This window comes from Mirounga angustirostris, unplaced genomic scaffold, assembly GCF_029215605.1.
Source record: "Mirounga angustirostris isolate CCGP_5_RB_7025 unplaced genomic scaffold, mMirAng1.0.hap1 SCAF_12, whole genome shotgun sequence".
NCBI lineage: Eukaryota > Metazoa > Chordata > Mammalia > Carnivora > Phocidae > Mirounga > Mirounga angustirostris.
The window spans coordinates 12,289,478-12,304,584 of NW_026991720.1; the positions used below are offsets into that span (position 1 = coordinate 12,289,478).

General features: G+C 40.9%; 1 protein-coding gene across 1 annotated transcript; it reads left to right on the plus strand.

Moving 5' to 3' along the window:
* LOC123841970 (serine protease 1-like) lies at nucleotides 1–11,434 on the plus strand. Its single transcript, XM_064575628.1, has 6 exons — nucleotides 1–71; nucleotides 579–655; nucleotides 8,793–8,952; nucleotides 9,727–9,980; nucleotides 10,515–10,651; nucleotides 11,189–11,434. Exons 1-6 carry the CDS (start codon nucleotides 1–3, stop codon nucleotides 11,336–11,338), a joined length of 849 nt encoding a protein of 282 aa, XP_064431698.1. The 3' UTR covers nucleotides 11,339–11,434.
* Nucleotides 11,435–15,107: the final 3,673 nt, after the last annotated feature.

The window sequence follows — 15,107 nt, forward strand, 5'->3', positions numbered from 1 at the left end:
ATGGGCAGAGCAAAAAGTATTGCAATGCTGGATGTGCTAATAGTGGACAACGCTAAATGGAGTTATAATTAGTGAGTTTTTATTGTTTCATATTTCTATTGTTTCTTTCCCCATATTGTTCTCAATAAACATGTAATAGATTTTACAGAGCAGAAATATTGTTTGTTTTTGGTGAAATCCCCAGGCTGTTTACTTCACAGAACTTAGGAGCAGCCCTTACCACCCTAAAAAGACTCTTCACCCACATTCATGCCCAAGAAGGAAGCCGGCTGAGAATGAGTGCAGATAGGGCAGGCTGGGATTACTGACCAGCTCCACCCTCATCTTCCCACATCTGTTCAGAGTCTCACATTTGTCACTGGGTATCACAAGCGAAACGTATTTACAAAGAAAGGGGATACTAATTCATTTTAGTGGAGAGAGCTGTATTAGACTGGGGACACCCGGTGCTCCAGATGCCCATGGTGTTCAATAATCGCCAATCCCTGACTTTAGGAGCAGTGTGCCCCAGGACAGTGCTGAGCCACAATACACAATTCTGTGAACCAGAGACATATTGAAGGTTTATTCCTTCTTAGTATTCAGGATTCATTCCTCATTGCTGCGGAGGTGAAAAATATCATCATCATCATCATCACCATCATCATCACAACCAGTACTTATTAAGCTTTTTCAATGTGTCACACCATTCTTTTTTTAAATTTTATTTTATTATGTTATGTTAGCCACCATACATCATTAGCTTTTGATGTAGTGATCCACGATTCATTGTTTTTATATAACACCCAGTGCTCCATGCAGTACGTGCCCTCCTTAATACCCATCACCAGGCTAACCCATCCCACCACCCCCTCTCCCCTCTAAAACCCTCAGTTTGTTTCTCAGAGTCCATAGTCTCTCATGGTTCATCTCTCCCTCCGATTTCCTGCCCCTCATTTTTCCTTTCCTTCTCTTAATGTCCTCCATGCTATTCCTTATGTTCCACAAATAAGTGAAACCATATGATGATTGACTTTCTCTGCTTGACTTATTTCACTTAGCATAATCTCCTCCAGTCCCATCCATGTTGATGTAAAAGTTGGGTATTCATCCTTTCTGATGGCTGCGTAATATTTCATTGTATATATGGACCACATCTTCTTTATCCATTCATCTGTTGAAGGGCATCTAGGCTCTCTCTACAGTTTGGCTTGCAGACATTGCTGCTATGAACATTGGGGTGCATATGGCCCTTCTTTTCACTACATCTGTGTCTTTGGGGTAAATACCCAGGAGTGCAATTACTGGGTCATAGGGTAGCTCTATTTTTAATTTTTTGAGGCACATCCACACTGTTTTCCAAAGTGGCTGTACCAGCTTGCATTCCCACCAACAGTGTAAGAGGGTTCCGCTTTCTCCACAACCTCTCCAACATTTCTTGTTTCTTGCCTTGTCCATTTTTGCCATTCTAACTGGTGTAAGGTGGTATCTCAATGTGGTTTTGATTTGAATTTCCCTGATGGCTAATGATGATGAACATTTTCTCATGTGTCTGTTAGCCATTTGTATGTCTTCTTCGGAGAAGTGTCTGTTCATGTCTTCTGCCCATTTATGGACTTGATTATTTGTTTTTTGGGTGTTGAGATTGAGAAGTTCTTTATAGATCTTGGATACCAGTCCTTTATCTGTAGTGTCATTTGCAAATATCTTCTCCCATTCTGTGGGCTGCCTGTTTGTTTTGTTGACTGTTTCCTTTGCTGTGCAGAAGCTTTTTATCTTGATGAAGTCCCAAAAGTTCATTTTTGCTTTCATTTCACTAGCCTTTGGAGATGTATCTTGAAAGAAGTTGCTGTGGCCGATGTCAAAGAGGTTACTGCCTATGTTCTCCTCTAGGATTTTGATGGATTCCTATCTCACATTGAGGTCTTTTATCCATTTTGAGTTTATCTTTGTGTATGGTGTTAGAGAATGGTTGAGTTTCATTCTTCTGCACGTGGCTGTCCAATTTTCCCAGCACCATTTATTGAAGAGACTGTCTTTTTTCCATTGCATATTTTTTCCTGCTTTGTTGAAGATTATTTGACCATAGAGTTGAGGGTCCATATCTGGGCTCTCTATTCTGTTTCATTGGTCTATATGTCTGTTTTTGTGCCAGTACCATGCTGTCTTGGTGATCACTGCTTAGTAATATAGCTTGAAATTGGGCAACGTGATGCCCCCAGCTTTGTTTTTCTTTTTCAACATTTCCTTGGTGATTCAGGGTCTTTTCTGATTCCATGCAAATCCATCTATGAAAAACCCACAGCGAATATCATCCTCAATGGGGAAAAGCTGAGAGCTTTTCCCTTAAGATCAGGAACACGTCAAGGAGGCCCACTCTTGCCACTATTGTTCAACATAGCACTAGAAGTCCTAGCAACAGCAATCAGACAACAAAAAGAAATAAAAGGTATTCAAATTGGCAAAGAAGTCAAACTCTCTCTTTTTGCAGACGACATGATACTTTATGTGGAAAACCTAAAAGACTCCACCCCCAAATTACTAGAATTCATACAGCAATTCAGTAATGTGGCAGGATACAAAATCAATGCACAGAAATCAGTTGCTTTCTTATACACTAACAATGCAACTGTAGAAAGAGAAATTAGAGAAATGATTCCATTTACAATAGCACCAAAAACCATAAGATACCTCGGAATAAACCTAGCAAAAGAGGTAAAAGATCTATACTCTAGGAACTACAGAACACCCATGAAAGAAATTAAAGAAGACACAAAAAGATGAAAAAACATTCCATGCTCATGGATCGGAAGAATAAACATTGTTATAATGTCTATGCTGCCCAGAGCAATCTATACCTTCAATGCCATCCTGATCAAAATTCCAATGACATTTTTCAAAGTACTGGAACAAACAATCCTAAAATGTGTCATACCATTCTTACATGCTTTTAAGTAATACTCAATCCTCACAACTATCCTATGAAATAGGTATTAATATTCCTCCCTACATGAAGCTTAAGATGTCAACTGTATTTTTCGGGATAAGACAGCTGGTAAGTCTTGCAGTCAGGAATCATATCCTAGAAGCTGGACTCCAGAGTCCAAGCTTTTCACCACTATGTAGGACTTTGCAACAATTTTCAGACAAAGGGGAAGAAAGGCATCCCCAGAACCCTGGAAAATACAGAGATACTAAAATCACAGTTATTTTATTTAATAAGCATTTTACATAGCATTTCTTATTTGACATTAGAACTCACGGTCATAAGAACTTTATAATTAGAAAATCTGAACAGATCAGTGAGGAGTACCGATTGACTCAGTAATCAAAAACTTCCCAACACAGAACACCCCAGGGCCAGATGACCTCACTGGCCATTTCTACCAAACATCTAAAGAGGAATTAACACCCATCCCTCTCAGACACTTCCAAAAAGCTGAAAAGGAGGGAACACTTATGAATTCATTGTATGAAGCCAATGTGAGCCTGACACCAAAGCCAGAGAAGGAAGGACACTAAAAGAAAATTGTAGACCAATATCCCCGATGGAACCCACTATTTGTCTCATAAATCTTCAGTGGGTAGGCAGTCAAGAGGTTGTCATGTAAGGCTCTTATAAACAGGAGTGTAGTGCATTGAAGAGCAATAAAAGTCAAAGGCAAAAACTGAACAAATGAGAAGATTGATTTTATTCTGACTATTGCAGTAAGAGCACCCCAGATCCAAAGATCAGAGTGTCTCAGCAGGATGGTTTTGCCTTAAGACTTCTATAGGGAGAAAGAAACAAGTTACAGGTGGGGAAATTTGTCATTGAGAAAACCAATTGTTTTGAAGTCAGGGGATTTCTCAGTCAGCTGAACAAAAAGTTTTCTCTGTGTCTAGCCAGTTTCAGGGAAAAAAGAATTCTAAGCTTAGCTAATCATTCATGAGACAAAGAATAGGAAGTTGGAGAGTCTATTTGGCCACCTCAGCAGGTGGAAATAAAAGGGGAAAGGTCTGTGTTTGGTCTTGTCACAGGTAAATAAGGGAGTCATCCTGAGTTTTATGGGAGCCACGAGAGAGAGTGGACAAAGTCTCTAGTAACTCCTGTGTGGAAGGGTAGTTCTTTGTGGTAAGCCATTTCCCTGAACACAAAATTCTGAGGATTTTTTTTTATTAACACATAATGTATTTGTTCAGGGGTACAGGTCTGTGATTCATCAGTCTTACACAATTCACAGTTCTCACCATAGCACATACCCTACCCAACATCCATCACCCAGCCACCACATCCCCCCCACCCCCCTGCTCTCCAGCAACCCTCAGTTTGTTTCCTGATTTAAGAGACTCTTAAGATTTGTCTCCCTCTCTGGTTTCATCTTGTTTCATTTTTCCCTCCCTTCCCCTACGATCCTCTGTCTTGTTTCTCAAATTCCTCATATCAGTGAGATCATATGATACTTGTCTTTCTCTGATTGACTTATTTTGCTTAGCATAATACCCTCTAGTTCCAACCACGTCATTGCAAATGGCAAGATTTCATTTTCAAAATTCTGAGGTTTTTTAACAGAAAGACATAGTGAGAGAGAGAACACAAGCAGGGGGAGTGGGAGAGGGAGAAGCAGGCTTCCCGCTGAGCAAGGAGCCCAAAGTGGGGCTCGATCCCAGGACTCTGGGATCATGACCTGAGCTGAAGGCAGATACTCAATGACTGAGCCACCCAGGTGCCCCAACAGTCACTGTTTTCTGGGAGCACAGGGCTCAGATAAAGTTCAACATGTCAGAGGAAATCCAGAGATTCAGTTCTGAGTTCTGACTTTTCCAATAACTTCCATGAGGACCACAGCTTCCTCATCATAAAAATGGGGGTAGGGGATGATTTATTAAATGTATTTCATATCTCAGTGTTTGGTGAGTCTCTGAGAATGGCAGAGGGACCCTTTAGAAGAAGGGAGATGCCAAGTGGGGCAGAGAGAGGGGGGACAGAGTCACAAAGGGAGGAGGAAACAACAAAGAAAGGCTACGTCACAGAGAGGGGAGGAAAAATGTCAGCAGATACATCAGGACTCCTGAGATATTTGGGATCAGAAAAGAGCAACTCCCCTGCCTTATGTGCCATTCATTCAGTAGTTAATGAGTGCCTACATTGTCCTAACGTTCAAGGCACTTTCCCATGGCTATGGCCTCAGAAGCTACTTTGCCCATCTTTTTTCCTTAGATCGGTTGTTCCCAACTGGGAATGATTTTGACCCCAAGGGAACATTTAGCAATGTCTGGAGATATTATGGTTATCACAACTCTGAGGAGGGGCTAGTGGTACTTGTAACTAAGACCAGGGACACTAATAAATATCCTACAGAGTGCAGGGCAGTCCCCACAACACAGAATTACCTGGCCCCAAATGTCAATTCTGTCTTCTAGTTAATCATCTTTTTATCAGAAAAATTTCAAATGTAAAAGAAACAAACTACTTCAGGAGGGATGATTTGCTAAAGCAGAAGAAACATCCTGGTAGGCCATTCAGATGTGTGGGAGTAGACTCTGGTTATATGTAGTTAGAGGTTAGTTCTTCCTGAGATTCACTTATTCTGGATACTTCTGCCATACCTCATTAATTATGACAACTGCTCCAGGAACACATTTCTTAGATTATTCTAAGAATTCTATCTGCTCCCTAGAGTCATCCCTTAATTTGGTAGAGTTCAGATTGTTCTCCTTAATTCTGTTTATGGCATCACAGTGGAGGACACGACCCCTGAAATGAGGCTGCTTGAGTTTGAACCCTGTGTTGAGCACTGAAGAGTATAAAACTTTGAGCAAAACATGTAATTTCTCTAAGCTTCACCTTCCCCATCTATAAAATGGTAAAAATTAGAACACCACTTATGAAGCAGTTGGTAAGGATTGAATGAATTGATGTATATAAATCCCATCCACAGTGCCTGACACATAGGAAGCACTCCATAAATTTCAATTCTATTATCATTGGCCAAGATTTCTGCATTATCATCGTGTCCAGAATGTGGCGAACTTATGCGGGAAGTGTTGTACAGCAGTTAAGCACACAGACTCTGAAGCCAGATTTCCTGGGTTGGAAGCCTTACACCACCATGTACTTGCTATGTGATTTTGGTCAAGTCTCCTGCAATTTTGTGTGCCTCAGTTTTCCTATATATAAAGTGGGGAGGGTAATAGGTAACTTCAAGGCTTGTAATGAGAATTACTAAATTAATATATGCAAAGTTCTTATATATGTAAAGTATATAGTAAGTTCTAGTAAATATAAGTGATTTTTTCACTCTTCTGTCTAGATCGATCATAGCTTCAATTCAGAACAATTTTTCTTTTCTCAAGGAAACAAGTTGTCCCTGTTAATAATGGAAAGTTAACATGGATATCCAAGGCCAGAGATACCAGAGAAGAATATAATAATGAAAGAGCCAATGTTAATTAAACATCAAGGGGGTAGTGTTCAAGATGGTCGTCAAGATGAAAATTCACAGCTGAGACAACCAAGTACCTAAGATTTTTGTTTGGGAAATAGGACACCTATAGCCCCATTCCGTGACCTTACTCCAATATACTTTTCTATTATGGGGAACACATCGCACCAGGTGGGATTATTACTTCAATTCCCATAAACTTCTGGAAAAGTAGACAAAAGCTAATGTTTAAATCTGATGCTGAATTATCTTCAATTTGGCACAGAATTGAATTCTAAATTTGGATTTGTGAGTTTCCAGTAAAACCGCTTTTCTGGCACCCATGGCCATGGGTGTCGATATCAAACCTGGAGGTATAAATAGTTGTGGATGAGAAATGTTCATCACTCTCCCCAGTCCAGATCCAGGGAGCAACGATGAAGACCTTCATCTTCCTTGCCCTGCTGGGAGCCACTGGTGAGCCTATAATAATAATAAATGAATCAGTGGGTGTCCATGATGTATTTGTTTGCACTTTGTACTCTGAAAGACAACAATGAATGTTGAATAGAATCTCTGTATTCAAGAAGCTTAAAATATTGAAATGACAGCATATATAGTAGTCCTCTCTTTTCTGCAGCAGCTACATCCACCCCCAGTAGATGTCTGAAGCCACAGATAGTACTGAACCCTATATATACTGTGTTTTTCCCCCCGCATATACATACCCATGATAAAGTTTAATTTACAAATTAGGCACAGTAAGGGATTACCAATAAAACTAATAATAACAGGACAATTATAACAATGTACTGTAATAAAAGTTATGTGACTGTGCTCTTCTGTCTCTCTCTCAAAATAACTTATTGTACTGTACTCACCTTTCTTGTGATGATGTGAGGTGATAAAATGCCTACGTGATGAGATGAAGTGGGGTAAATGATATAGGTATTGTAACGTAGTGTGAGGCTATAATGATCTTTGGAGGACACATCAGAAAATGGATCATCTGCTTCGTGACTCTGGTTAACCAAGCATAACAAAAACCACAGTAACAGTAAGAGGGGGATTACAGTCGTACAAATGTCTATACATAATTAAATCTCCCTTGTGGGGGAAAGATGATAGTGAGTAAGAGTAATTAGCCTAGAAAGTATAAGGAGGCAGAAATTGCCCTGAACTTCAAGGAAAAATCTATGGAGAAAAGAAAAAGGAAAGGAGAGTTAACATTAAGGAAATGTTGTTTTGACCTTTCTAAGCATTTGGAATTAATAACTGGAAGTGAAAATTGGGACTAGTGACTAGTCTTGGGCTCACTGAAGACTCTATGAGGGTCAGAGCCTGCATCTCTTCTACACTGATGGGCATCTTCACAAGGACCTTAACAGGTGAAGGTACTTCATTTCTCATGAATAAAAGCTATGGGCTGGGTTTTACAACATTTTTGCTAATGAAATCTCTCTGGTGTAAAATAATGTATCATTTAATCACCAAAAGAAAGAAAAATGTCTATTTCTGTTTTTTATACTACCAAATTTATACAAATCTTACTATTAAACTTTCCCCAATTAGACAGGTATAAATTCAATACATTAGTCTATACATATGGAAATGGCTTTCCCAAAATTACTTTAAAATACTTGGGAAATAGGGTACATACAATATAATCATAGACTTTGGGAGCCATCCAAATCTTAATAAATCAGTGGGCAGACTTCAGAATGCTGAGTAAATTTTAAAATGTTGGGAAGAAAATTGAGATAAGGGGAAAGATTGGAAAGGAAAACTATATAATGTTCTATGAAATTATTTCATGAAAATTTTAGGCAAGAACCAAAAAGAGAAATTGGGGGAACAAGAATACAAAACTCCCAATTCCTTCCAGGCCTGAGTATTCTTAGGGGGCTTCTAAAATCGTCCTTTCTGTTACTTCATGGGGATATCTATCCTATACCAACTACCAAAAATAAACATAAGCATGGTTACTGTAAAACCTTATTAAGCTTATTTACGTGACTGTTGAGCAAAGTTTTGTATAAAAAGTATTCTTTATACCCTTAGATAGTAATGCTCAGGGCATTTATTACATAGAGTCTCTGATCGAGGTGTGTGTGTGTTTGTGTGTGTGTGTGTGTGTGTGTGTTGCTTATGTTAAAAAACAGTATATCAAATTTAAAGCATAAATTAAAAAATTAGACACATAATAGTATAAGTAGGGTATGTGTTAAAGGAATAGAATAATGAGATTTGGGGAAAAATATGTAAAAATTATGTATTCACCATTTCCTGATTATGTGTCAAGGGAAAACATTATCTTCTCTTTACTAGTTAATCTGCAAAAACTTTGAGGTAAGTAGAAACTCCAAGGTGGATCTGTTTACCTGATTGTTTCCAATTTTTCTTTGTCAGTTGCTTTCCCCATTGATGATGATGACAAGATCATTGGGGGCTACACCTGTCAGAAGAATTCTGTCCCCTACCAGGTATTCCTGAACTTGGGCTACGTCTTCTGTGGCGGCTCCCTCATCAATTCCCAGTGGGTGGTGTCCGCAGCTCACTGCTACAAGTCGTAAGTAACCAGTCCTCACATCCCTGTTTTCTCAAATCAACTCATGCTCCAACTCTACCAAACACAATCAGGGTAAACTGCACAGTTATACTTGAGGGCAGAGCATTCAGATTCTAAGAGCCTCATCATTGCTCCCAGGCACTGAATGATGCACTGAGGCACGTTTACATGGAAAAGTAAACTTAGAGTTCCTTGATGTCCTTCCAAATGATGGTACCAAAGACATAGAGGGGAGCTAGTGAGTGATGAAATATACTTAGAACTAGCTTAAGAGCATTATCAATAAATAGTCCTAATCATGATAGCTCAATCAGGAAAAAAATGGCGTATGGAGGTAATAACCCACATGAAGCTTCCAGTAAACACTAAAAATAAGCACAATTCATTCTGCCCCCTTAAAATTCTTTCATGTCTCTGATTCCTGCCACATCTCCCTACAGTAATCGGTAATCTCAACCAGAGGAGGCGTAACAGGTGCTGAATAGTCACCACCAATTCCTGTTTCACCTCCCATCTTTTTATTGGCATCACTTAGTCATGGGAAATAACTTTCTAACACGATGGTGGGCTATAAGTCTATACTGGTAGGGACACCCACCTAAGAGTTACTCTCACCTGCACCATGACTGGTAGGGCTCCCTTTAGTGCACAATTACCTATGTGTGGAAATGCTTACCGGGGATGGTGTTCATGCTGATGCTCATGAATGGGGTGAACAGGGAAAGGGGAAAAGCTCAAGTTGGCCCTCAAGGAACTTTGCATCCTTTAATCCAGCCGAATCCAGGTGCATCTGGGAGAACACAACATCGCAGTCTCTGAGGGTGCTGAGCAATTCATCAATTCAGCCAAGGTCATCCGCCACCCCAAATACAATGAAAAAACTTTTGATAATGACATCATGCTGATTAAACTGAGTTCGCCTGCCACCCTCAACTCTCGAGTGTCTGCTGTCTCTCTGCCAAAATCCTGTGCGGCTGCTGGTACCCAGTGCCTCATCTCTGGCTGGGGGAATCTCCAGAGCACTGGGGGTAAATGTCACAGGGAACAAAAGCGCCAACTCTGGAAATCCTAGAAGGGATTTCCCTTCTAGGGAAAGACATGTCGAGGGTCAGTTAGTCCAAATTGTCACTCAAGGCAAGATTCCTAGAGGATAGTTTGTAGACATATGGAGTCTTAGGAAGATCCCTTTGCTGGAAAACACAACAAAAATGAGCTATGATAAAGATGGCAGATATTCAACTGAAGTGTGATTAGTGATTTGCAAAGAAGTAGAAACTGAGGAGGTAAACAGAACAGAAGGCTTGGGTACTGCCTAAAGTAGAGAATTGCTTGAGACATAGTCTAGATTTGAGATCTATTGTCAATGATGCTAATGTCAGAGAGAACACTTATTGACTAAAACTGTTGGAAAGACTTTCCAGATAACAGTTGTTCTTCCAAAATAGAAGTTACTGGCAATCTGAGAGAGTAGGGAAGGTGTTGGGGGGCGGGGGGGAGATTGGGAAAATTTTCTAGGAATCCTGTGGAAAATATTCTTCCATTTTTACTGTTGCACCCATCAGAAAAGTTTCCTGATGCCCTGCAGTGTCTTCGAGCACCCATCCTCTCTGACAGCACTTGCCGCAATGCCTACCCTGGCAAGATCAGCAGCAACATGATCTGTCTGGGCTACCTGCAGGGTGGAAAGGATGCCTGCCAGGTCAGTTTCTTTGTACTCATTTCAGCAGAACTTCATGCCCTTCCACTTTAGTTCCCTTTCCCAAAACACAGATTGAAAAGCTGTCTCTGGGATGGATTATAAGGGACCACGGAGAGATTTGGGATCAGTGATAAATTTTCTTTTTGAGACATTAATGTCTAAGGCCAAGAGTAAAAAGATACACAGAAGATGATGTACAAACAGGACATCCAGGCACCCTGCTGAGGAGGTATGTTGTAGAAGGAAGCTTTCTGATAAAAGCAGGGCTAGCTGGGCAGCACTGCACTCACCAGTCCTCACCTCTTCTTGGCCCTGCATGCCTACAACTAAGAAAAGAGCAGGAGCTAGGAGGAGGGAGGAGAAAGGAGAGGCATGCTGTCAGAGATTGAGAACTGGATTTCCAGGGGAAGGAAGGGTGCTTCCTAGAGAATCAGCTACCTGAGAAAATGGACCCAGGGTAATGGAGAAACAGGATTTTTGCCTTTCTCCCATCTTGGCATAGTTGGGAGTTCTTACTGCCTCTTCCCTCTTGTGCAGGGTGATTCTGGTGGCCCTGTGGTCTGCAACAGAGAGCTCCAGGGCATTGTCTCCTGGGGTATCGGCTGTGCTCAAAAAGGCAAACCTGGTGTCTACACCAAGGTCTGCAACTACGTGAGCTGGATTCGGCGGACCATCACTGCCAACTAAGCATGTAAGCATGTGTACCGCTCTATGCACCATCCCGTTAGTCACCTTCACCTTCCAACCATGCCTGAAAACAATATCAAATAAAAACACTTTGTTCCACATTGCATGTGTCCAAAAACTGTCCTTACTTAATATTTATGAACTTTCTCTTCAAACCGGCTTCTGAGTAAGAGGGTAGACTCGGAATTGAACAATTACACAAAGATAGAAATGGAGAGGTGATGTCATGATTCATTCAGCCTGCTCAAAATGAATTTACTGATCAACTACTATCTGCTAGGCTCTGTGTGGTCCACTGAGGATATAAGTATGGATAAGCTTAGAGGTCAATGTTACCATCACATTTTTGAACAGATGATGACACCAAGGTGCAGAATGTGAAAATCAACTGCCCAAAGTCTCTCGACAAGCTCATAGTCAGGTGGAGACCAAGCTCCAGCCGTCTTGATTCCCAATGCATTGCCGCTGCTGGGACACCACGGGCTCCTTCTGTGCTCTAATCTATCTGAAACTCTGTGAGGCTAGATGAGGGAAACCACCAGGTGGAGAAATTTTTACAAATCACCGATGTCCTGCATTCTCCAAGGTTTTACCGACTTATATGTTCCCCTTCTCTGAGATCTTTCTTGTTTTCCCACTGGGGTTTTATTGCTATAGCAGCCATGATGTCTGCAAGCAATCTGTGCCCCTCTTCCACCAGCAGTCCCCCAAATCCCAGTCCAAATAATGTAGTATTTTGAACTCTAAGAAAAAGAAAGCGCAAATGCACTTTTGGACATTTGTAAAAATAGATCTATTACATCCAGTTCATAGAAGCTTTGTCTACAGAGTTCGTTTGGAGTACAGGTCCCAACACATGATTCTTATGCATATCCGGTGTAGATCCAGGAAGAAGATATCATGGGATCTGAGCATGGAAACACTGGAGCAGGTGGAGGAGGTCTGAAAGGGGGAAAGGTTCACAACCTCAGGAATAAGGTGAAGAAGGGATATTGTCTTAGTTTAGATGGCTATAACAAAAATGCCATAGCCCAGGTGGCTTAAACCACAAACTAATTTCTCATGGTTCAGGAGGCTGGGAAGTCCAATGTGCCATGGAAATAGTGGGAGCCCACTTCCCGGCTTGTAGACAGTGGCCTTCTCACTGTGTCCTCACATGGCAGAGAGAGGGCTCTAGTCTCTTCTTATAAGGACACTAATCCCATCACGGGGCTCCACCTTTATGACCTTATCTAAACCTTGTGAAGGCCCTACCTCCTAATACCATCCCACTGTGGATTAGGGTTTGAGCACATACATTTGGTGGGGGGGGGGGGGACACGAACATGCAGTCCCTACCGGGTATCTTGGAAGAGGAAAGTATGGCAAGGTACACACCCCATTACCAAATTTCTATTCCTCTGTAACTCTGGATGGCACATGCATAGGGAGCAGTCCTGAGCCCTTAATATCGCCTTGTCAATGCCTCCAGGATGGAGCCCAAATTCCTTAGCCTTGCATTCAAGGCTCTTAACTATTTGGTCATAACTAAGCTGTCCTGTCTTATTTCCATAGTTCTCATTGAGTTGCTTTTATGTTTGCATAGAGCCTAAATTAATTTCATATATAACTCCTCTTTGTTAAAATCCGTAGCTTTAGATCTACCCTAACTAAACATCTCAGGCTTCTCTCCAGAAGCAAATGAGCTTAAAGATGCTCCTGTTTCCTCTGAAATGCCTTCTGTTCCACTCCATCACCACCACCAGTATACACCTACCCACCTCAGTCCAAGTAGAGTGCAGATTCAGAGATTGGACAGGCTAAGTGAGACAGATAAAAGATGAGAGATCAGGGCAGGCCCAAAGAGAAGTATGAAAAAAACAAACAAATCCTATTTCTTGATACCATTCAATAGACTCTTTTCAACCTCTTTTGTCACTTTCTCTCTTGTCTTTTTAAAATCTGACTCTTTGTAATTTGTAAATTTATATTAAAATGTAAAATCTGTATACTCTTTGACCCAGCAACTTCACTTCTAGAACTCTATCCTATTAAAACATGGATATAAAAACAAAAACCAAGTATAAATGGGAATGTACCATTTAGAAGTCATTCGGTTGCAAGGAATAGAATATCCAACTCATTTGGTCTTTAAAAATGCACCAGTGGAAGCTTAGAAATGGGGAAGGCTTCGAGGATGTTTTGATTCAGCAATGCAAAAATGTCAAGGACCCAACTTATTCTGGGCTCTGCCCTGTGCATTTCTGTCATTTCCTGTCGTTACTGTCAGTTTATCCTAGGGATAAAGCCTTGTGATCAAAATGGCCCTCGGGGCCCGATTCTCCCTCTTCTGTATCCAGGGAGATAAACAAAGTTGCTCCCAGTAGATCTAGAAAGCTTCTTTCCCAGATGCCCCTGGCAGACATCACACTGTGTGTCTTTAGCTGAATTTGGTCACTTGCACAACCCTGAGACAACAATCAAATGGGATTATGCTGATTAATTTACAATGAAGCGACATGGTGTAGTGTCACAGCAAGGGGTGGACTTTTCATTCTGCAAGAAATCTGGCCTACTTGGTATATGTTTGGTTAACTGAGTAGTTATAAGGGTGGTCACCAAGAGAAGGAGGAGTGGATGTTAAGGAGGCAGCCACAGTCTCTACTAGAGTCATCTAGGGAGCTTATCGGTATATTATCTATGAAATCCTGAAAATCCAGAAACAACTCAAATATCTATTTAATAGATGATTGATTAAACAAACCTGGCGTGTCCCTCAGTGGAAACAATGGAACTCTTCTATTCATATATTCAACCACTTACTCAATGAATACTTACTGAAGACCTACAATGTGCCAACCCTGTTTTATGCACTAAAGATACAGCAGAACAAAACAGTCAAAACCCTACCCTCACGGTATATATATTTTCACTTGGTAAATAGAAAACAAATAAATAGAGACTGTGGAATGTAGTGCTGATCCATGCAAACTGGATAAAGGTGTGGGTGACTGTTTCATTGCGTATAACACCCAGTGCTCCATGCAATATGTGCCCTCCTTAATACGCATCACCAGGCTAACCCATGGGACACTACATCAAAAATAATGATGTACTGTACAGTGACTAACATAACATAATTTAAAAAAAGGGGGTAGGTGAGTGGAAAGCATAGACCTGCTTCTAAAGTACAGTGGACCTTTGAACAATGTGATGGTTGGGGCACTAACAGCCTGCATAGTCAAAAATTCTTGTATAACTTATGACTCCCCCAAAACTTAACTACTAATAGCCTACTGTTGGCCAGGAGCCTTACTGATAACGTAAACAGTTTATTAACACGTATTTGGTATGTTATATGTACTACATACTATATTCTTACCATAAAGTAAAGTAGAGATAAAATGTTATTAAGAAAATCATAAGGAGGGGTGCCTGCGTGGCTCAGTTGGTTGAGCGTCTGCCTTCAGCTCAGGTCATAATCCGAGGGTACTGCGATAGAGTTCCACATTGGGCTCCCTGCTCAGCAGGGAGCCTGCTTCTCCCTCTCCCACTGCTGCTCCCCCTGCGTGTACTCTCTCTCTGTCAAATGAATAAATAAAATCTTAAAAAAAAGAAGAAAATCAAAAGGAAGAGAAAATACATTTGCAGTTCTGTACTGTAAGAAATCCACATATAAGTGAACCCATGCAGTTCAAACTCATGTTGTTCAAAGGTCAACTGTATAATCAGAGAAACACATAAAAAGACCTATGAAAACAGGGGCTCCCAGGTGGCTCAGTTGGTTAAG

What these genes read in the sequence shown, in the direction of transcription:
- LOC123841970 (XM_064575628.1), top strand. Translation starts at nt 1, where the DNA reads ATGGGCAGAGCAAAAAGTATTGCAATGCTGGATGTGCTAATAGTGGAC. An exon ending in GCAGCTCACTGCTACAAGTC is followed by an intron (nt 8,953 to 9,726) that starts GTAAGTAACCAG and finishes CCTTTAATCCAG; the next exon opens with CCGAATCCAGGTGCATCTGG. An exon ending in GTGGAAAGGATGCCTGCCAG is followed by an intron (nt 10,652 to 11,188) that starts GTCAGTTTCTTT and finishes CCTCTTGTGCAG; the next exon opens with GGTGATTCTGGTGGCCCTGT.